Here is a 23,372-nt window from a genome sequence, read left to right on the forward strand (position 1 = left end):
CGGGCACCCTCTATTTTGATACAGCGTTCGTTCATATGGGATAATCGAATTTACCAAAGTGATCCAGGACCCAAGAGAAGGAGGTGACTTCCCCATCCACCGTAATGCTAGTACCTTCCGTGCCATAAACAGTGTCTCCCGTAGAAAAAACCCAACATAATGACCCCACACTCCAAACAGACAGATCAGTGGCTCAAGGGGAACAGGGGTTTGTACCAAAGATGTCAATGGTGATGTCACCTCCCTCCAGTATTGTGCAACGACAGGACAGCACCAGATCATATGGATAAAGTCTGCATCTATTGAGTGACATCTCAAACATTCCGATGACGGGTATCGGCCCATCTTAAAGAGTCGAATTGGAGTCAAATATGATTGATTAATAATATACAATTGTATCATCCTGTTGTTGGCAGACGGAGACACCCAAATTGGTGACTCCGGGATTTCTTCCCATTCTTCACCCTGTGTATCTGGGATGAGCCTCTCCCATTTCTTCTAACGGAATCTAAGGCACATTCTGTCCCCACTGACAACATATATGTATATAGAGAGGAGAGGAGACCCTGAGGGCCCTGTGATTTGAGGATCCCTATCAAAGGTAGAGACGAAATGGCATTATCTATACCTATACATCGCATGTGTGATTGAAAAGCTGACCTTAGTTGTAAATAACAGAGAAACTGGGATCTTGGGACACCGCGATTAACTTGTAATTGCTCAAAGGACACCAAAGTTTCCATGATCGTATAGATCACCTATCGTAGAGACACTATACTGAACCCAGAACTCGGCGGATGGATGTTCAAGTAGTACCGGGAGGTAGTCATTATTCCATAGGGGCATTTCAGCTATAATATCCCCAAATCTAACCACCCCCTTAATCTGTCTCCATATCGATCGCACCAGACGAAGCAGAGGTAGCAGTCTCGAGACATTTATTTTCCTCATTTCCAAAAAACCCAGTGGGCAACTAATCCGTGCAGCATGAAGAAGATGACTCTCAGAGTTTGGGAGATGACCTCCAGGCATCCATGTACTTATGGCCTTGGCCTGTCCAGTCCAGTGTAAAAAAAAAAAAAAATCATCAGGAAACGCTGCCCCCCCCCCTCCCCTCTTGGGCCTCTGTAAAGTGGTTAGTTTAAGTTTAGGCCTGGCTTTCCCCCAAATAAAGGATGTGGTTTGGGAGTTCAGATTAGCAAAACTTACTCTTACTTTAGTAGAAAACTTACCCCGAGGCATTGATTGTCAGGCTTGTCTCGAGCTGGTAAAGAAAAAAAAAAAAAAAAATAAACATTCAAAAAACACATCTAGTTCTTGTATATTCTCCTTCATATCTTATTAATCTACAGAGAGAAACTCGAGTACCTAGAAGACTACAGCACTCCCACATAAAGGCCTCATTCACACTTTTGGATTTTGAGACAGTATTTGGTAAAAAAAAAAAAAAAAATGATAAAATTAACAAAGAAAAAAAAAAAGCGAGTTTTGGACTCAGTCTTGGTTTTTGTTTTCTAAATACTAATTGGATTATAAATGGAGAACACAATATTTCTGTGTGATCAAGACCCAAGCTCATGAACCAACGTGGTGCCAGTAGCAGGACAACAACTCCCATTATTCAGATCACAGGTCATAAATTCACAGGATGATGTGGTTTATTACAGCACACAGACAATCACGTAACGTTTCTCCAGACTCCGTTTTTTTGTGGATGAAAATAAAAGTTTCATAAACTTCTCCCAAACAGTTCATGGAATAACTGACGGCACGGCCCCGTAGACACTGACGAGTTTGATCAGAGACTCGGATCAAAATCGGACATATCTCCATGGCGTTGTTAACAGTCCCATATATTGTAAAAGGTACGAGCTCTATGGGACTGTTCACATGTCCATACATTTTTGCAGAACAAGAGGCCTTCAGAACACCATGGAGATAGGTCCAATTTTGATTTAAGTCTCATGAACGCAGGTCTGTGGGTCCGTGCGGTCAGCGTTTCAATGAACGGTTTGAAACTTGATTTTCATCCAGGAAAACAGATGAAACTGATGGTAAAAACTGAAGAATATTTAGAATTGAGAGTCCTCAGTGGTTGATACCTTTTAATGGCTAACTGAAAAGATGGTAACAAGACTGATGAAGAGACCTGAGTAGTCTCGAAAGCTTGCAACTTGTTACCATCTTTTCAGTTAGCCATTAAAAGGTATCAACCACTGAGGACTCTCAATTCTAAATATTCTTCTATCTACTGGCTAACACGGTACAAAGGTATACATCTTTCCTGGGTAAAAACTGACACACTGACCAAACACTGAAGGAAGTCTGACCTTTTATAGGCTGCGAAAAACAAGGATAGAACTTGTATGAGAAAAATGTACATCTGACCGAGGCCTTAGGCTATGTGCACACGCTGCGGTTTTTGCTGCGGATCTGCAGCAGTTCTGCAGACAGTGTACAGTAGCCTGTATGTCTATGTGATTTACAATCTGCTGTGCACATCCTGCGGATTTTTAACTGCGGAAAAGCTGCGGTTTTGAATCCGCAGAAAGAAATGACATGTCACTTCTTTTCTGCGGATTCTGCTGCGGTTTACCATCTCCTCCATTGTAGAGGTGATAAACCGCAGGCCAATCCGAAGGTCATTTTACCTGCGGTTTTACCTGCAGTTCCGCAGACCAATCCTCAGCGTGTGCACACAGCCTTAGTCACCTCCCCCTGTAACAGGAGTGGTCACTGCAACAGATTACATGACAGCTGCGACCAATTACTGGGCTCAGTGGGTTTGCAGTTATAGGCCACACAAGACGCTGCGCCTAGTGATTGGCTGCAGCAGTCAGCTGAGCTGTAGTTTGCAACCAATCACAAAGACCAGCTGAGAGCGAGTGCTGGAGTAGGGGAAGGCGAGTAATGTAGACAATTCATTTTAGCTAGCGCAAGTCCAAGAGCTGGAGCAAAAAAAAAACAAAACACACATTTCTAATGCTCAACATTAGAAATAAGAGAATGGCAAATAATTAACAGTCCATATCTGACATTGGGGCTATCTGGAAGTGCTTGGGTTTCGTCCTCTGATGGCTATGTGAGAGAGAAAAAAAAAAAAAGTATTCTATAGATCAGAAAAGAGATAAAACAAGAAGCTGCGCTGGAACGTCTAGTGCATCACTCCCCTCAAAGCTAGTTCTTATAATCCATGACTGGTGGAGATGATGGACCCATGTGTGATGTGTAACGTCTACAACAAGACGTGTTCGAGGAGATCAGGTCACCAGATTCCTTCTTGGCCCTGATCTCAGAAGTGTCCCTAAGTGCACCTAGTGATATGAACTGGCAAAGTGATCAAGAGAAATCAGTATGGATATTCAGGTTCAGTAGATTATTAATCTGAATATAATGACTAGACTTTTATATTTTGAGACACTTGCACGAGTAAGCCAAAACCTTAATGAAACCTACCAACGTCTTGGAAATGGCTCGAGGACAAAATGGCTTGGGTTCAAGTTGCCCAAAGAAGACACCTTGAGACTTTACGAGTGCATTAAGAGCAAGATTATTGTGTTTCAGCCACATCTACTGGAGGCCCAATTAACATTCAATTAATCGCCAACTGTGTAAGAACATTCCGTTGGCGTATAAAACAAGATACTGATGAAAGGCCTGGATGGGGGCACATCAGAACAGTACTCACACAGGTTCCCCAGCAGTGCCTATACCATAGGTCAGACCTAGCAGTGTCCTTGTAGGAGTTGCCACCAGAAGAGCCCAAGGCCTTCTTATAAATATTCCCGATTATCAGCCCTTGTAAACGTGCCGGCAATCACTCGAATAGCTGCATAAAAAGCATGGTTATAATCCGCACATCACCTCGCATGATAAAGGATGTGCGGTTGGGGAGAGAATCCTTCTGTCCCCATTACGGCTCATCAGGCTGTGGAAACAAGCCACCAAAACGAGCAAACGAGTGGCTTGCAGACGACTGACGATGGTCACTGGCCTGTAGTAAGTCACTGGAAATGGGCCATAAAGGCGACTTTCATTGAGCTGTAATGGAATCACATCTTAGAGCTATTCTTGTGTCCACCATCGCGGGGACCTTACAAGGTTCTCCTGAACCAGACTTGGATCAGAATAGGGCTCTATGGTGATATCAAGCCACTTCAGCAGTTCAGGGTGTTGGAGCCAGATTGGCCATCTATTGTTGTCAGAGAAATGTAACCCATTATTTTTTTTTTTACAGGTGAAACAACTTTACATTACACATTTTGCTTATACGTACAATACATGCACCCAAGAGGGTTTTTTTGTTTGATGAAAACTCATGTCCAGTTTGAGTTGAAAAAAAAAAAAAACACAACCAAGATGTGCTTCATTCACCCTTCCGGAGTACAGCACTGCAGCCAATCAATGAGTGGAGCAGCCCTGATCGGCTTGGGTGAACTCCGGCAGAGACGTTGAGATCACATTTTGTCTGCAATGCTGCTGACATGTTGGTGGTGCTGCCGACAACGACAGACACTGGCAGCGGTACAGTCTCGGGGGATTTTAGGAACCAGCACACCCCAAGGGCACATCTTTTTTGGCAGCAAAACCAAAATATTTTTCTAGGTGAAGCTGCTGTAGGTAAACAGTCTTTTTCCTGAAGGACCTTCACTGGCGGCTTTGCCGTTATTTTTGCGGTGGCACTACCGGCGTCTTTTCTCTGTACTTTCCACTACAGTGGTGCGCAGCATCCTATTGGAATTAGATGAACAAGTTGACCAAGAATTAGGGTATGTGCACACGCTGCGGATTCTGCTGCGGATTTGGCCGCTGCGGATCTGCAGCAGTTCTGCAGACAGTGTACAGTACAATGTAAGTCTATGGGATTTACATTCCGCTGTGCACATGCTGCGGTTTTTCAACTGCAGAAAAGCTGCGGTTTTGAATCCGCAGAAAGAATTGACATGTCAATTCTTTCTGCGGATTCTGCTGCAGTTTACCACCTGTTCCACTGTCCAGGTGTCAAACCGCAAGGGAAAACCGCTGTCCAATCCGCAGGTAAAACCGCAGGTCATTTTAGCTGCGGTTTTACCTGCGGATCTGCAGATACAAATCCACGGGTGAATCCGCAGCGTGTGCACGTAGCCTTAACAACCTTGAAGAAGCAAAAAGTAGTAACATCAGCCTAGACAAGCACATAAGTAACCTTGTTTTTACATAGCTGGAATCCACCTGGAAAAGACGTCGTGCATCATACATTTCCTAGTAAATCCTTATTAGTGTAATTAGTGAAAATGGCAATAAGACTTTCCGTGCGATCACGTCTCATTCCTGCACGGTAACATGCTCAGGCCTCACCAGACGTCTTATGTAATGGCAGAATAGGGGAAGTCGGCCGCTCGGATCTGCGCGGTGACTTGTCTGAAGCATAATGCAGCCGGAAAGGGGACATTGTCAGGAAGGGGAGATGGAAAGCACTCCGGGCACAGCCTCATGCCCAGACATGTAGCCGCAGCAGCCGGCATCTGCCCACTCCTCTTCCCACAGACATTCCTGGATGGCGATACAAACCCTTCACCACACAGCTCCCTCCAAGATGCTCGTTATCTGTAGTCTGTTCTTACAAGAAGTAACAGGCTTCCTCTCACTGGCAAACAAACAATGGGCAGCCAGTCATGTATGGGAAGCACACTCCCTGCACAAACAACTCACCAAATTAATACACAATTGATCCGGCTTCCTAATTATCGCAGCCCGGCTGAGAGGGGACGATAAAATCTACCATAACACAATCAAAATTTGGAAGTCACTGTTCCCAGAAAACAAAACAAATTACTAAGATTTCAGTAGAGAGAGGAAAAAAAAAAAAAAAAATGCCGAAATGGAAACTTCCATTACAATAAGAAGCTGAGAAGTTAGATCAAACTTTGGGGCAAATAAGGTGCAGTTGTTGGGTTAGGGTCCTCAAGGGCTTCTATATAAAACCTTCCAATATACAAATAAAAAAAAAAAAAAAAGGGTGGCCTGCAAATATTTGTTTTCCACCAAAGGAGGAGAAAGGGTTAACAATAGAAGCCACACTGAGCTCACCTATACCCGGAATGAGCGGATAATAGAAGCCACACTGAGCTCACCTATACCCGGAATGAGCGGATAATAGAAGCCACACTGAGCTCACCTATACCCGGAATGAGCGGATAATAGAAGCCACACTGAGCTCACCTATACCCGGAATGAGCGGATAATAGAAGCCACACTGAGCTCACCTATACCCGGAATGAGCGGATAATAGAAGCCACACTGAGCTCACCTATACCCGGAATGAGCGGATAATAGAAGCCACACTGAGCTCACCTATACCCGGAATGAGCGGATAATAGAAGCCACACTGAGCTCACCTATACCCGGAATGAGCGGATAATAGAAGCCACACTGAGCTCACCTATACCCGGAATGAGCGGATAATAGAAGCCACACTGAGCTCACCTATACCCTGAATGAGCGGATAATAGAAGCCACACTGAGCTCACCTATACCCGGAATGAGCGGATAATAGAAGCCACACTGAGCTCACCTATACCCGGAATGAGCGGATAATAGAAGCCACACTGAGCTCACCTATACCCGGAATGAGCGGATAATAGAAGCCACACTGAGCTCACCTATACCCGGAATGAGCGGATAATAGAAGCCACACTGAGCTCACCTATACCCGGAATGAGCGGATAATAGAAGCCACACTGAGCTCACCTATACCCGGAATGAGCGGATAATAGAAGCCACACTGAGCTCACCTATACCCGGAATGAGCGGATAATAGAAGCCACACTGAGCTCACCTATACCCGGAATGAGCGGATAATAGAAGCCACACTGAGCTCACCTATACCCGGAATGAGCGGATAATAGAAGCCACACTGAGCTCACCTATACCCGGAATGAGCGGATAATAGAAGCCACACTGAGCTCACCTATACCCGGAATGAGCGGATAATAGAAGCCACACTGAGCTCACCTATACCGGGAATGAGCGGATAATAGAAGCCACACTGAGCTCACCTATACCCGGAATGAGCTTTTAATAGAATCCACACTGAGCTCACCTATACCCGGAATGAGTGGATAATAGAAGCCACACTGAGCTCACCTATACCCGGAATGAGAGGATAATAGAAGCCACACTGAGCTCACCTATACCCGGAATGAGTGGATAATAGAAGCCACACTGAGCTCACCTATACCCGGAATGAGTGGATAATAGAAGCCACACTGAGCTCACCTATACCCGGAATGAGTGGATAATAGAATCCACACTGAGCTCACCTATACCCGGAATGAGCTTTTAATAGAAGCCATACTGAGTTCACCTATATCCGGAATGAGCGGATAATAGAAGCCACACTGAGCTCACCTATACCCGGAATGAGTGGATAATAGAAGCCACACTGAGCTCACCTATACCCAGAATGAGTGGATAGTAGAAGCCACACTGCGCTCACCTATACCCGGAATGAGCGGATAATAGAAGCCACACTAAGCTCACCTATGCCAGGAATGAGTTGATAATAGAAGCTATACTGAGCTCACCTATCCTGCCAGTCTCCGCTTCCTCCTGTAGTAAGGACGTCCCGACACACCAACATCTGACTACTGCCTCCAATAAATTGATAGAATGGTGACGTGACAGCCAAAAATTGATAGCAGCAGCCACGTCAGTGTCAGGATGTCCAGAACTAGCGACTGGAAGGGAATTCAGGCAGCGTCAGAATGGCAGCAGATCAGGTAATTTTTTTTTTTTTTTTTTTAAACCACTTTGATCCTAACCTATAGGATGAGTATTCTGTATGACAAGGATGTGGATGGCTGTTTAGCTGGCTTGCAAAAATGTACAAAGACACATGAACTCTTCCAGGACATCAGATGGATATTAGAAATAATTATTTTTTTTCCCCAGAAATTCTTTTTGCAGGTGACATTCTTACGGGGTAATAATCCCAGCACCAGTCATAGCTCATTTATTTTGTATGAAATGTCAGGTTTCAATCACCTTCAGCTAGGACATTGTCTGTTCAGTCTTCCAGAACAGAGACACAGAATTAAAGGGAATACCTGTATCTCATGTTTGTTCATCAGCAGCACACTGCTCCTCTGCCTCCTGGCTTCCTGCTTGTCAGGGAGCGATGTGCTCCGGAAGGATTACACTTTGGGACGGCGACGGAGCAGTTTACACAAATTGCACGCAATCTCCAATGCTGCTAACATCGGCACCAGCGACGCGGCTCTGAGCTCCAGGGATCTAACCAGCTTTAGAGCAGCACTTGCAAGCTGCATTGGAAACAAGTGCTAGCGCAAATTTCTAACCGAGGAAAACAGCCAGTGCCGGAAAACTACTACAACTACGAAAATAAACATCCCACAGGAAAACAGCCAGTGCCGGTAAACTACTACAACTACGAAAATAAACATCCCGCTGTAGATGAGAATAGAGAGGATCTTTAATGGGAAATAGATGGCAAAGTTGTTTGTTTTTACAAATTGAACCATTAACAATAATGAGACAACCCCTGTAATGTCCAATGTGTATTGGCTGCATAACTAATGTAAGCAGGAGCAGAGGGGTCCCCATAATAACGAGCTCCTCCCGGCTTCTGTTACGTGTCTGATTTTAGAATACGAAAAAAGTGCATCATGTCAAACTCTTTGTACCCCATTCCAAAACGCAGACATAGATGGGCCCCAGAATAGTCAATAGAGCCCCTCAGCCTCCACTTGCATCAGTTATGCGACAGATCCGTTCTTTTATCAACGAAACAGGACAAATGGAATCCCCAAACCGAAGTGTGAACGTAAACTAACGCATGGCGCCACTTTCCCTAATCGGTACCTTCACATATTTTTCCCTGTGTCTATCTAGAACTAAATCGCAATAGGAAAAAAGTCAGCACCACATCAGAAATTCTCGATGGCTGCTGGACTGCTCCTTGAGATGAAATGTTGAGGAAGAGATCACACAAGTACAATCCTATTGAAAAGATGAGAAGGTTTACAAACCACGATCGGATGATCACAAGTTCACTCTAGGAGGAATCCAAGTTACCCGAATGGGCACATGTTAGAGAAAGAGCCATAAGTAGCAGGAGCAACATGGAGCAAGGGTCAAAAGTAAGAGTCCGAACCACAAATTAGTACATTCATTCATAAATCGCATTAATACAAAGCACTACTACTATACAAGATTGATTACAATAGCACGCAGAAATAGCTATATATAATATTACATGTATGATGCCACCAGCAGGGATAGGTGAGAAGCACACCGTGACTTACCCTCTTCTGCGCACAGTGTCCTAATCTGGAGCGCCGGTATCATCATACACACAGTTATGGCGGTGCCCCCAAATACAGACACGTGATACGCGCAGAAAACTGCATCTCATACCTAAACTAGAATCCGCTGTGTAAAACAGTCAATTATTCACACAATGGACAAAAAGCGGGGATAATGCCATGTCTGTGCGGCATCCAGTCCTCGGCATACTCCAGATTCTCTGCCCACACCCAGTGTTGCAGGGCAGAGCCCCCAAGGACAAAAACACTTAAATTGTTTCACATGCTTTTCCATCATCCCCACACGCCTCGTACGTTGGTGCTCAATCACTGCTGATGAGCCGCTAGGGCAGTCAGTCTGCCAAACCAGACCCTTGTAAAAATGGGAAAGAAAACAGGATCTATGGTTTAATAGACGATTAGGGAAAAAAAATATAAAATACCAAATTATTTAATATATGCATCGCCCATAGGGAGTCATCATGACTGAAGCACTTTCCATGGTATCCAGCATCCCACACCCCATCTGTAAAGTATTTGGGATAATTGAATAAGCTGCATATATGTAAGAAGTGTCCAGACTCTTTATATTCAGTCTAATAACTCTGCTGTTCTAGGAACTAGCAGACATCACCTCCAAAATATTGGAAAACCCAATTTTAATTACCAGAACAGGTCTGACTCCCCCCTATAAACCGGATCACAGTTCAGCTCAGCTCTCCTATGTCCTCTATGAGAGGTCCGCTGCCAGACTCCCCTGGTATTGGCTTATGACTGTGCTCCTATGTCCTCTATGAGAGGTCCGCTGTCAGACTCCCCTGGTATTGGCTTATGAATGTGCTCCTATGTTCTCTATGAGAGGTCCGCTGCCAGACTCCCCTGGTATTGGCTTATGACTGTGCTCCTATGTTCTCTATGAGAGGTCCGCTGCCAGACTCCCCTGGTATTGGCTTATGACTGTGCTCCTATGTTCTCTATGAGAGGTCCGCTGCCAGACTCTCCTGGTATTGGCTTATGACTGTGCTCCTATGGTCTCTATGAGAGGTCCGCTGCCAGACTCCCCTGGTATTGGCTTATGTGCTCAGTGCTCCTATGTATTTTCCTATAGAAAACAACTTTTAGATGTTTTCAGATCACATTAAATGCTAGACATATACCATATTTTAAGAATTTGTTGTGTCACTATCTACACTGATTAACAGTCCTGAAATCTAGCAGTTCTCAGTCTGGCGACTCAGCCCAAGATTAGGTCGATACTTCCTGATCATTTCTCAGCAGACACGGGAGCGACCATTCATTTAAAGACGTTGTCCACTACTTTCACCTTGATGACCTATCCTTAAGGTAAGGTCATAAATGTTTGAACAGTAGGGGTCCAACACCCGGCACCCCCGACGATCAGCTGTCATCAGTATTGGCGTCTGTCAGCCAGAAGAACTCACTTACCGAGCAGAAAGGTGTACCTATAGTGGCAGGGGCTTAGTACTGTACATCTGCCTCCTATTCAAATTAATAGAAGGTGGATGTGTAAGACACTGCGGTCGTCAAGGCAAGTAGATGGAGCAGCTCGGCAAGTGAGTACTTCCGGCCGGTGGCTGCCGACACCAGTGACAGCTGATCGGCGGGGGGTGCCGGGTGTCGGACCTGGACGATCAGATATTGATGACCTACCTTAACCCCTTAGTGACGGAGCCAAATTTTTTAAATCTGACCAGTGTCACTATATGTGGTAATAACTCTGAAACGCTTGAACAAATCCCAGTGATTTTGAGACTGTTTTTTTGTGACACATTATAATTTATGATAATGGTACATTTAGGTCAATGTTTTGTTTTTATTTTAAAAAATATCAGAAATTTGAGAAAAATATTAAAAAATTAGCAATTTTCAAACTTTGAATGATTATCCCTTTAATTTAGATACTCATACCACACAAAAACATTCATAAACATTTTCCACATGCCTGCTTTACACCAGCATCATCTGTAAAATGTTCTTTTATTTTGTTAGCATTTTAGGAGGTTTAAAAATGTAGCAGCAATTTTTCATTTTATCAAGGAAATTTACAAAATTTATTTTTTTTGTGACCTATCCAGGTTTGAAGTGCCTTTGGGGGTCCTATATATTGGAAAACCCCCAAAAGTGACACCATTTTAAAAACAGCACCCCCTGACATATGGAAAACTGCAGCCAGGTAGTTTATTAACCCTTCAGGTGATTTTCAGGAACTAATGCAAAGTGGCATGACAGAAATGAAAATGTGTATTTTTACCACCTAAATGCCACTAACTTCTGAACAGGTTACAACAGCCGTCAGACGATAAAGGCCGCTATTTGGGCGTGAATTGCCTTGGCAAACATCAGGACCACACAATCAAGATCTCAGGGTGCCGATGAGGATAAAGAGGGAGAAGCCACACTCTGTTAACCATTTATATGATGTTGTAACTATTGACAGCAGCATCTAAGGGGTTAAAAAGATTTGTACGGTGCAAACACTGATCGTGGCTGATGCAGCAAGTGGTCAGCTATAATGTACAGCCGACAGCTACTGGATTGTCACCTGTATGGGGATGCCATTCTCTTATATCTCACGTCAGTTAAAATACGTATTGGCAGTCATTAAGGGGTTAAGGATAAGTCATCAAGGTAAAAGTGGTGGCCAACCTCTTTAAGGTGATGCTTATAATTCACCTTCTCTCCTCCCTACACAGTGACCTCTGCACACAACACGTTCATAAAAAGGTAATGAACATCACATCTATATTTTCATATGATCCATGTACATGCTGGAAACCGGAACTCCAAATGCTAATAAGCTCAGGAAAGATGGTTGATCATCATCAAGAGCAGAAAATAGTATAGAAAAAAAGTTACTATCAGAAAATAAAAATGAGAAGTTTCACTATCGGCTATTAATGCGATACATCACATGCACGCGCACACACACTCACACTTCTTTATTACAGTCATGTTCACTTTCGCATAATACAAAGTTCCTCAATTTATGTTTTTTTTCCGTTTCAGGCAGCTGTGTGTGTTAAATGTTGTTAATGTGTCTTTGTGCAAATATAGGAAAAAAAAAGAAAAAAAAAAAAAAAACACCCTAAATTGCTCATAGAACATTCTGGCTAACTTCTGAAAACATGCATAGAACAAGATGAAAGACACGTAATTGATCCCCGTTAATTCCCCCACCCCAGAGAGAAGACCTGGGGCAGAAGGCAGTCACATTAGAAGGTAAAAGCCTGCAGCCTATTCCAGTTATTTTAAGGCCAGAACATCAGAACAGATACAAATGGGATTAATGGGAGCGATGACACTATGAAAATAGAAATACACTTACCGGTAGTTGGGTTTCTAAGACCCTCCACGACAGCACATAGGAGGTTGCCTCCCCAACCTGATTACGGACAGAAAACAAGAGGTTAAATAGCCCTCCCCTTCCTCTAGTCCCCAGTGTTTTCCAAGGACCACATAGAGTGAATGCTTGAAATATTATTTATTCACATAAGTCACATGAACAAAATTTTGTTAGGGGGGGAAATTACCCGTGCTGTCGTGCAGGGCCTTAGAAACCCGACTACCGGTAAGTGTAGTTCTATTTTCTCTAATCCCCTCCACGACAGCACACAGGAGGTATACCAAAGAATAATGGTTTAGGGAGGGACCACGGCTTGCAGGACTTTCCTGCCAAAGGCTAGATCTTGTACTGACATAAGATCTAATCTATAATGCCTAGTGAAGGTATGGACTGAAGACCAGGTCACAGCCTTGCAGATCTGCTCAATGGATGCATCAGCTTTTTCTGCCCAGGAGACGGAGACAGCTCTAGTGGAGTGGGCTTTCAGGGATACCGGAGGAGGTAGATCCTGGTTTTTATAAGCGGCCATGAATGCTTTTTTGATCCAGTTAGTTAGGGAGCTTTTGGACGCTTTCTTCCCCTTGTTTGGTCCGCCATACTGAACAAAGATTCTGATCTTTCCACCAGAGCTTTGTCTCTTCCAAATAGGTCAGAACTGCTCGCCAGACATCCAGTGAATGGAATCCCATTTCTCTCTCATCCCTCGGGCTATCACAGAAGGAGGGCAGTATTATTTCCTGGGATCTGTGGAAATTCGAAGACACTTTTGGCACAAAGGAAGGGTCTAGCTGTAAAATTAGTCTCTCGTCCAGAATTTTTAGATAAGGTTCTCTGATGGACAGAAGCCTGAATTTCTCCCACTCTTCTTGCAGTTGTAAGGGCTACGAGTAGTGCTGTTTTCCAGGATAGTTTATCTATCTGGGCCTGGTCGATAGGTTCAAATGGAGGGTTCGTTAGACCCTTTAGTATTATACCGTATTTTCTGCTTTGTAAGACGCACTTTTTTTCCCCCAAACTTGGGGGGAAAATGGGGGTGCGTCTTACAAAGAGGATATACCCGATATACCTTACCGGGTGTAGGCCGCAGGGGTGTCCGTCGGCGCTGTGGGTGTCTCCGGGTGCCCAGCGGTGTCTCCGGTTCCCATCCCGGGGCTCTGCCGACATTTTGCGACAGGCCAGAGCCCCGGGGCTCCCTCTCGCTTCCCTCTGTATTGGCTCCGGCAATATGGCCGCCGGGGGCGGCGCATGCACTGATGGTGATCTCGAGACTGAGAGCTCGAGAGATGAGATCTCAGTCCCAAGATCACCAAAAGCGCATGCGCCGCCCCCGGCGGCGGCCGCCATATTGCCGGAGCCAATATAGAGGGAAGCGAGAGGGAGCCCCGGGGCTCTGGCCTGTCGTAAAATGTCGGCAGAGCCCCGGGATGGGAACCGGAGACACCGCTGGGCACCCGGAGACACCCACAGCGCCGACGGACACCCGGTCACCCCTGCGGCCTACACTCGGTAAATGTCAGCAGAGCCTTGGGCTGCTGCACAGACCCCCCCTGGCGGCAGCACGAGCCCCCCTGGCGGCAGCACGCTGCACATCGGAGCACCTTCTCATCCCTTCCTGCGGCCTGCCGTATCACCCCACTCCTGCCGCCTCCAGCAGCGACCCTGGGACCCCGCTTCACCGCAGCCACCACCCCGGGTAAGCAATAAGACGCCTGGATTATAAGAGGCACCACCATTTTATTAAAAAAAAACAAAAACATTTTTTCCTATTTTTCTCCTCAAAATTTGGGGTGCGTCTTATAATCCGGAGCGTCTTATAAAGCGAAAAATACGGTATTCAGGTCCCATGCTGGGACCATGTTGGATTTATTTGGATGGATTCTGGAAGCTGCTGAAATAAACCTCTTGATCCATCGATGTTCTGCTAGGTTTTGATCGAAGAAAGAACTTAGGGCTGATATTTGGACCCTCAAGGTGCTGGGTTTCAGACCCTTGGATAAACCGTCCTGTAGGAAGTCTAGGATCTTTGTCACGTTGGGGTGGAAGGGATCTATGGGAGTGGATCCGTACCATGCTAAAAAGGTCTTCCATATTTTGGAATGTATGGCATTTGTGATGGGTTTCCTACTTTTTTGTAGGGTAGCTATCACTGCATCTAAGAGGCCTCTGGCTTTCAGGATTGTGGTTTCAGAAACCAGGCTGCCAAGCTTAAGCTGTGGGGAGTCGGGTGAAGGATGGGACCTTGATGTAGAAGGTCGCGGTCCACGGGCAGGATCAGGGGACCCTCTGAGTTCATCAGTTTTAGGGCTCCGAACCAGCTCCTTTTTGGCCAGAGAGGGGCGATCAGGATAGTGTTGACCCCATCTGTCCTGACCTTTTGCAGAGTTTTTGGTATTAGGGGAATCGGTGGAAAGGCGTATGCCAGTCCGAAGTTCCATGGGTGAGCGAAGGCGTCCACCCTTGAGTGTTTCTCGTTTGGACCTATGGAGAAGTAATGCTTTGCCATTCTCCCGGCTCGCAAATAGGTCTACCTCTGGGAGACCCCATTTTTTGGTTAAGGTATGGAATACTCTGACGTTGAGGCTCCATCCCCCTGGATCTAAGTCTGTCCTGCCTAGGAAGTCTGCCTCGGTGTTGTCGGATCATTTTAGGTAGAGAGCTGAAAGAGACTGGAGATTATGTTCTGCCCAGCTGAATATCCGTGCTGAAACGTTTTGCAGACTTCCGTATTTTGTGCTGCCCTGATGACGTAGATGGGCCACGGTGGTCATATTGTCGGAGTAAATCCGGACATGGGTTCCCTGGACTGATGCTTCTGCTGCCTTTAGGGCTTCTTCTACAGCTCTCAGTTCTCTGTAGTTGGAAGATTGTTTTCCCATGTCTCTGGGCCAGAGTCCCTAGAAGATTGCCTGAGACGATACTGCTCCCCAGCCACGTTTGCTGGCGTCTGTTGTGGTCGTCATGGGGTATTGTATCCAGGGTGTCCCTTTTGCTAGATTTCCCTGGTTGAGCCACCAGTTGAGAGACTGCTTTACGTGCTGGGGTAGGGAGATTCTTGTATTGAGGGTCTCCGCGTCTTTGTTCCAGTGGGATAGGATATATCTCTGGAGTATCCTTGAGTGGGCCTGGGCCCAGTGGACTGCTTGGATGCAAGAAGTCATTGACCCCAATGTTAAAAATGAGGATGAATGAACTCATGGAGATCAACATCCAACACTGCGGAGACACCATCACGTGTTTCTCAACGCAGTGATTCTAGAGCACTGCCCCCATCCCTTATGGGAAATATGCAAAACATGCATGGATACCATGTTTTGGCATAGGTGGTTTCCTTCATTGGAGACTGCCCTTCCCGTGGTTGTTCCTTCCCGGGGAAAGACCTGGCTGGTCATTGCTTGCGTTGAGAAACATGTGATGGTGTCTCCGCGGCTTCTGTTTTGCATTGACCCCAATGTTGACATGGCGAACCTTATGATCACTGTTTTCTGACTATGTAGAGCCCGAACTTTTGATCTCACGCCTACCTGCTTGGTGGACGGAAGAAAGGATATTTCGTTGTGGAAATCTAGGAGGATCCCTAGAAAGACCTTCCTGGTTGAGGGATTCAGGTCTGATCTTTCGATTTTTACCATCCAGACCAGGGACACCAGGGTCTGCAGGACTGTTTGTAGGTGTTGTCTTAGAATGGTGTTGGAGGGAGACAAGACCAGGAGGTCGTCTAAGTAAGGGACGACACATAACTCCTTCCCTCTGAGGAATGCTACCACTTCTGCCATTATCTTTGTAAATGTTCGGGGTGCCGAAGAGATGCTGAAGGGTAGAACTCTTAATTGGAAGTGGTGTACTTCCGTGTCTAGAGTGACTGCGAACCTTAGATATTGCCAATGGGATGGATGGATGGGAACGTGGTAATAGGCCTCTTGGAGATCTATGGTGGCCATGGCAAAGTCTCGTCCAATCAGTGGTATCGTAGTCTTTATCGATTCCATCTTGAAGCGTTGGTACCGAACATGTTGGTTTAGCTTCTTCAGGTTGATGATGACCCGGTATTTCCCACTTGGCTTTTTTACTAAGAACAGCCGGGAGTAGTGGCCCTGACCCTATGTAACTTCCAAGCTTTGCGGGGGGCTGGAGGAGAATTCTATTTTTTCTCCCCATCTGACCGAGTCCAGGATTCTTTGATTCATGGTTATCTCCTGCCAGCTCAGGAAGTAATCTGAGATTATGCCCCCTACTTGCTTGGCGTCATTTTTTATCTGTCTGAACGAGAATCGTGAAAAAAAATATTCCTGCCTTTTGGGTAGCTTCAACGTCCCGTTTTCCCATTTACCCCTGTATTGCGGGGTTTGAGCCTGGGGTGGATGATAGGGTTTTTTCTTTGGAGGTTTCGGCTCGGGAAGGTTTTTCTTCTTGTCGGTCACCTTCTCTAATAGTTCGTCCAATGCCGGACCAAATACATATTCGCCCTTGAATGGGATAGAGCATAATTTTGATAGGATATCTCCACTCCACATTTTTAGCCATAGGGCCCTTCGAGTAGTGTTGGAAAGCAAGGACGTTCTTGCTGCAATACGGACCAACTCCGCCGAGAAGTCTGCTAAAAAGGCGGTTGCCTTCTGTAGAAGTGATAGAGAAGCTAGGAGAGCTTCCTTCGAAGTTCCCCTTTTTATATGGTCTCCTAGCTGCTGAAGTCAGAGGTATAGGGTCCTGGTTGCACAGGCCGATGCCACATTTGTTTTCAAGGAAGTCGCTGAGGCTTCCCAGGACTTTCTCAATAGGCTATCCATCTTCCGGTCCAGCGGGTCTTTCAGCTGCAAGGAGTCCTCGAAGGGTAGCGTAGTCTTTTTAGCTACGCTGGCTACCTGGATATCCACTTTTGGAATCTCAGTCCAAGGTTTCACGGCTTCTTCGTCCAGGGGAAATCGATCCTTCATTTCGCCCAGGATACTTAGCCTCTTTTCCGGGAGTTCTCATTCTTCCAGGATTAGACTCCGGATATTATCATGGATAGGGAAAACCATTTTCTTCCTGGATTTCAGGCCGCCAAATAGACCACCCCGCTCAGTGCATGATGACCTATCTTCTTCTACTCCCATTGTGTTCCTGACTGCTGAGAGTAGTTCCTCCATATCGTCTGAGGAAAAGAACCACTTATCCTCTGACTGGGCTGGGGTTAGTTCACCCTCTTCCCTCCAGTCCGCCGAAACCGATGATTCGGGTTCTGAATCAGATGTCCTCATGGGCGTATTTCCTCTTCCTTGAGGTTGAGGGCCCCCGGGATGACTGGGGGAAGGTAGTCAGGGACGACTGGATTTCCTGTCGCATCATCCCTCTTAATTCCTCTATCAGTGCATTGCTGGCACAATTTCTTTTTATAATCGGAGGAGAGTTTTTTCCTACAGATGGCGCATTTTCGGCTTGTAGGTTTTTATTCCGTTTTTGGTGTAGGATCCTTGTCTCCCTGAAAGAGAGAAAAGGAGGGGGGCTCCTAAGGATGGGTCCTAAACCAAAAAAGGTATATACTCTTTTCCGAGTGTACTCACTGGGCCAGGGTTGAGCTGGGCTCTGCAGAAGCAGCTTTCAGGGAAGATGCATCCATCATGCAGACGTTAGTCCTACCTTGTGGCGTCTTCCATCAGGGTCCTTAAATAGGAACCGAGATCCAGCTTCCTTTACCTCATCCAATCGGATGAGATCGCTCCCCCCTAAGTTCCTGGCGCCACCTTTTTTTTCCCCCAATTTTAAAATTTCCCGCCAAGATGGCGGTGCGTTCCACTGTGGAACACAGGGAGGAAGTGACGTCACGTCTTCGGGCCCGGTGGTGCGCATCACTTCCGGTGCATGCCGCTCAGGAGAGACAGGCATGCGGCGCGCGGGGGGAGCGAATCCCGGACTGGGGAGCTACGGGAGACCCCCAGACCCACTCACCATCCAGCGTTGCCGAAGCGCCGGAGTATGGTGCGGGTCCCGCCAGCGGCGGGAGCAGCATACGGGGAGGAATGTGCGGGACGATCGACCCCGGCTGCCCGGCTCACGGTAAGGGTAAAAAACTCCGGGATCTCGCTGGCCCCATCCATGGAGCACATAGAACCTCTTCATTCCTGTTAGGGACAGGAAAACACTGGGGATTAGAAGAAGGGGAGGGCTATTTAACCTCTTGTTTCCGGTCCCTAATCAGGATGGGGAGGCAACCTCCTATGTGCTGTCGTGGAGGGGATTAGAGAAAAACTAACGAGAAAATAGTGATCACCATAAGGGTAGGTTCACTCCAACGTACACAGAGGCTAAATTATGCTAGAAAGTCAGTGAAAATCAGGAGAGCAAAGTTCCATAGGGTTCAATACACAATTATTGTCTGTCTAGGTAATGGGACCTATTTCAGCAGTTTCTACATTGAACATTTTTAAGAATAATTTGCAGTGTTTTGTTTTTATTTTTTTCACTTTTTATGTCATTTTCTGTATTGGAAAAGAAGATCCTGAAATCCTGCCATTTTCACTGAGCACAATAATAGGCTGACCGTTCCTGTAGGGATCACGCTTCAGCAGTCATCTAAACACAAGCAGAACTACAACGACAATGGTTTACAGCAGCTGCATAGATCATACATAACAACAGTCTACAAACACTCATCGCCTGCTATGCTCTATATGCCTTGGACATTGTGCAGGAAGAGGGAGAAAGCGAGCTGTGACCAATCCTATATTGTGAACAGACGATCGCAACATTTAGATCTTATTTTCTAAATGCTTTTAATAGAAGCTCAGAAAAGATGGCTGCCCTCATGAGCCAGTGCAGGAAAAAAAAAAAAAAGTAAATATAAAAGTATACTAGAAAAAAAAAAAAAAAAAGTGCATTACCATCAGGTTTTAATTGGTAAAAAAAAATATAAATATAAAAATATAATATATATACACACATACCATACATTCCCCTATAAAGGGACTCTCCAGGATTATGATAAAGTTAATAGACGGATATATTACATGGCACAATCAGATTCCTTCTTCCTGATCTCAGACCCCACTGGGCTTCTTAATGTACAAAACAACACGGCACAGGGTCATAAGATGGAAGAATATTGTATAATATGATCGCACACACATCGCAGACCACAGGGCAAGAAATCCCAGGCACATGCTGGTGGCAGGAATATTATAGTATTACTCCACAGTAATCGTAATGATTCTAGATTTAACTGATAGTACGGATCACATGATAAAGGTTCCTCTACACGGGCGACTGGGCACGCGCCAAGCAGCATCCTACATCATCATCGGTACATGGTTGTTTTGGCAGCCGATGACTCAGGAAGACAATCGGAGCAGGTTTACTCCATTCAAACACATTATTTCCCTTCCGATCATTTTTATTAGCAGCACATTACTATGTTACTATGATTAAAAAAAAAAAATATATATATATATATATATATATATATATATATATATATATATATATATATATATATATATATATATATATATATATTTATATTGCTGGGCACTCACTGACTATGCTGTGAGAATGGTCATTTGAACAACGTACAGGGGAATCTGGATTTACCCCTCTAGACATTTTATATATGTGTGTACTGTACTTCTTTCAAGTACATGTCCAACAATGCCTTTACCTGGCCAGACCAATCCGCCATTACTGAGAAATCAGTGTTTGATTTGATATAAAATGACACTGAAGTGCTATGGTAGATCTGAAGTCTCTGTCACTCCAGCTCTATTTCTCGCCTAGCACCATCTCCACCTGCATGACTGACAGCCTCTTATTGTGTGTAACTTCAGGCAAAAGAACTATATGCTAAGCAGATTGTTATTAACAGCAATATTAAGTGCAATAATGCAAGACTCAGAGCCATTAAGGGCTCATTCAGTTTATAAGAAAAAAAAAAAAAAAAAAAAAAACTACTGCGCCGCGCGGCGCTTAGAAACCCGGTGTTTTCCTTGGATACCAGCTCCCAGCGCCAGCACGCTGGTATCTAAGGTACACAGCGGGTAACTATGCGACGCCCGCGCTTAGTTACCCGTGGTTTACCTTAGATACCAGCTCCCTGATCGTTGGTCTCCCGCCTGCCACATGCAGCGATGCGTGCTGGCCAGCGGGAGACCAACGATCAAAAAAATGTCCAGGGCTTTCGAGCACGATCAGCGATACCCGGCGGGGGGGCCGGTCGCTGTAGGTGTCACACACAGCGAGATCGCTGTTGCATCACAAAACTTGTGACTCAGCAGCGATCTCGCTGTGTGACGGGGGCTTTAGGATTAAATACTGACATTTCTCCATCTTTTTTTTTTTTTGCACTCTAAAAAAAAAAAAATAAATAAATAAAAAATAATACAGGACATGGACATTTGTACAGCACTAAAGAGTTTGATAAAACCTTTATTAAAAAACAGACAGTGTCTGAACCCAGACCCAACAAACACACTTGTGCAATGAACGTCAATATGACTGTCTGTACACCCTGCAAAGAGACGTTTTGGTCCCCAGAGACACTTAACTGGTTGCAGCCGCTGCCAGGACTCCTCAGGGACGCAGACATCAGATGTGACTACCTGCAACAACCACGGCTGCTTCCTGTCTCATATACATGTAATACCCAGGCTTGGATGCAGGTATGTACAGTCCTACTAAGGGCAGTCTCACACGTCCAGATAATTCTCACACGTCATTCTCCTGCTCTGCCAGCAACAGCGAGCACGAGAAAAAGAATGAAAACCCGACTTGGGGTCCCCCCGTTTGTGAACCAACCCGGCAAAACTCACAGCTGGGGGCTGCTATTCTCAGGCTGGTATGGCGCCATTGATCTTGGCCCCCCACAGCCTAAAAACAGCAGCTCCCAGCTGCTTCCATTCATTCCCCAGTAGTTTACAATCGGAGTGGCTGCATTAGCAGCGCTCCACCTGTAAAATGATTAACCCGAGATGGATTTACGCTGTGGGACAGGACTGATCGCCGCATAGGTATGGATATTGTTGGTTTATTATTTTATAATTTTTTTTTACAGGAGAACGATGGCAACGATATGGAATTAGGTGTATAATAAAGCTTTAAACACTGTGTGTAGTGTGTTCTTTCACTAAAATACTTTGTTCTTGTTGTGTGCGTTTATTTAACCCTTGACTAAAGGGGGTTTTACACTAAGCAATATCGCTAGCAATATCGCTAAAACGTCACTGGTTTTGTGACGTTATAGCGCTATTGCTAGCGATATCGCTATGTGGGATACTTACCAGCGACCGGCTCCCCCTCTGCTCATCGCTGATCGCGCGAGAATGTCCGGCTCCATTTCTCGTCGGGCGCTTCCTGCTGATACTTCCTGCTGTGACGTCCAGTGACGTGTGGAGGCGGGCGGGAGGACGCAGGATCGCTGCGTGTGAAAGGTAAGTATCGTGCGCTGCGTCGCTGCTGCATCGCTGTGAGATCTTTCTGTATGAAAGCTCACTAGCGATCATTTAGCGATGCACCAGCGATCCTGACCGGGTCGGATCGCTGGTTGGATCGCTGGTGCATCGCTAAATGTAAAAGGGCCTTAACTCTAGGATTAGTAATGGATAGGTGTCTTATTGACACTTACTAATCTGGGCTTAATGTCACCTTACAATAGAAAGGTGACATTAACCCCTTATGACCCCACTTGCCACCACTACAAGGCACATGGGAAGAACCCAACAAAGCACCAGCATAGGGGCATCTAATAGATGCACCTTTTCTGGGCCGCTGGGGGCTGCTGTTTTTAGGCTGTGGGTGGCCAAGATCAATGGCCCCTTACCAGCCTGAGAATAGCAGCCCCCAGCTGTGAGTTTTGCTGGGTTGGTTCACAAACAGAGGGGGACCTCACATTGGGTTTTCATTCATTCTTTCTCTCCTGCTCGCTGTTGCCGGCAGAGCAGGAGAGCAGAATGACAGTCGCTGGGGAACAGCGGCTTACAGTAGCTGCTTCTTCCCCGGCGGCCAGCCGTGAACATGGAGGACAATGTGAACTGTTCTCCATGTGCTATGTTCAGCACGTTTTGCGGACCTTGCGCTCCCACAAACACTGACATGTCTCCGTCTTTTGCACACGGACCTTGTGTCCGTGAAAACATGCTGACATGTGCATCGAACCATTCATGTAAGGCTACTTTCACACTAGCGTCGTGCACTGCATGTCATTATGCGACATTGCAGCGCACCGACGCATAGTGTGGAAGCGCCGCACAACGGGGGCAGCGGATGCTGTTTTTCATCGCACCAAAAAATGTTACATGTAACGTTTTTTGGTGGCGACGGTCCGACGCAACCGTCGCACGACGGTTGCGACATGTGGCAATGCGTCGCACTGCGTCGTTAATAAAAGTCTATGGAGAAAAAAACGCATCCTGCAAGCACTTTTGCAGGATGCGTTTTTTCTTCAAAACGACGCATAGCGACGTGCAGTGCATGACGCTAGTGTGAAAGTAGCCTTAATGGGTCTACGTGTGTCAGTGTCTCCGGTACGTGAGGAAACTGTCACTACACGTACCGGAGCCACTGACGCGTGAAACCAGCCTAATAAGCATCCAGTGTCAGAGCTACAATTGTGGTGGAACGCAGCTCCATGGGGAGGGAGGCATTCATTTAGTATTTATTAAATCTACGCCAATAAAAAAAAAAAAAATTCTAGCAAAAAGTCTGGTCATAGAATAGGAGTGAGAGGAGTAATGTGGCTG

The 23,372-nt window shown here is 45.8% G+C and overlaps 1 protein-coding gene across 8 annotated transcripts in view; it reads right to left on the reverse strand.

The window, feature by feature from the left end:
* FRYL (FRY like transcription coactivator) overlaps positions 1-23,372 on the reverse strand; it is a 387,434-nt gene that overhangs the window by 325,912 nt on the left and 38,150 nt on the right. For 6 of the 8 annotated variants that reach the window (XM_073583498.1, XM_073583500.1, XM_073583501.1 and 3 more), the window contains one exon: positions 1,233-1,264. The exons of the other annotated variants lie outside the window; for them this stretch is intronic. In XM_073583498.1, the coding sequence (XP_073439599.1) occupies positions 1,233-1,242 (10 nt within the window). In that variant the 5' untranslated portion in view covers positions 1,243-1,264. The remainder of the gene's footprint in view (positions 1-1,232; positions 1,265-23,372) is intronic. 8 annotated transcript variants of the gene reach the window in all.

This window comes from Dendrobates tinctorius, unplaced genomic scaffold, assembly GCF_039654945.1.
Source record: "Dendrobates tinctorius isolate UK_male_01 unplaced genomic scaffold, ASM3965494v1 ptg000079l, whole genome shotgun sequence".
Classification (NCBI taxonomy): domain Eukaryota; kingdom Metazoa; phylum Chordata; class Amphibia; order Anura; family Dendrobatidae; genus Dendrobates; species Dendrobates tinctorius.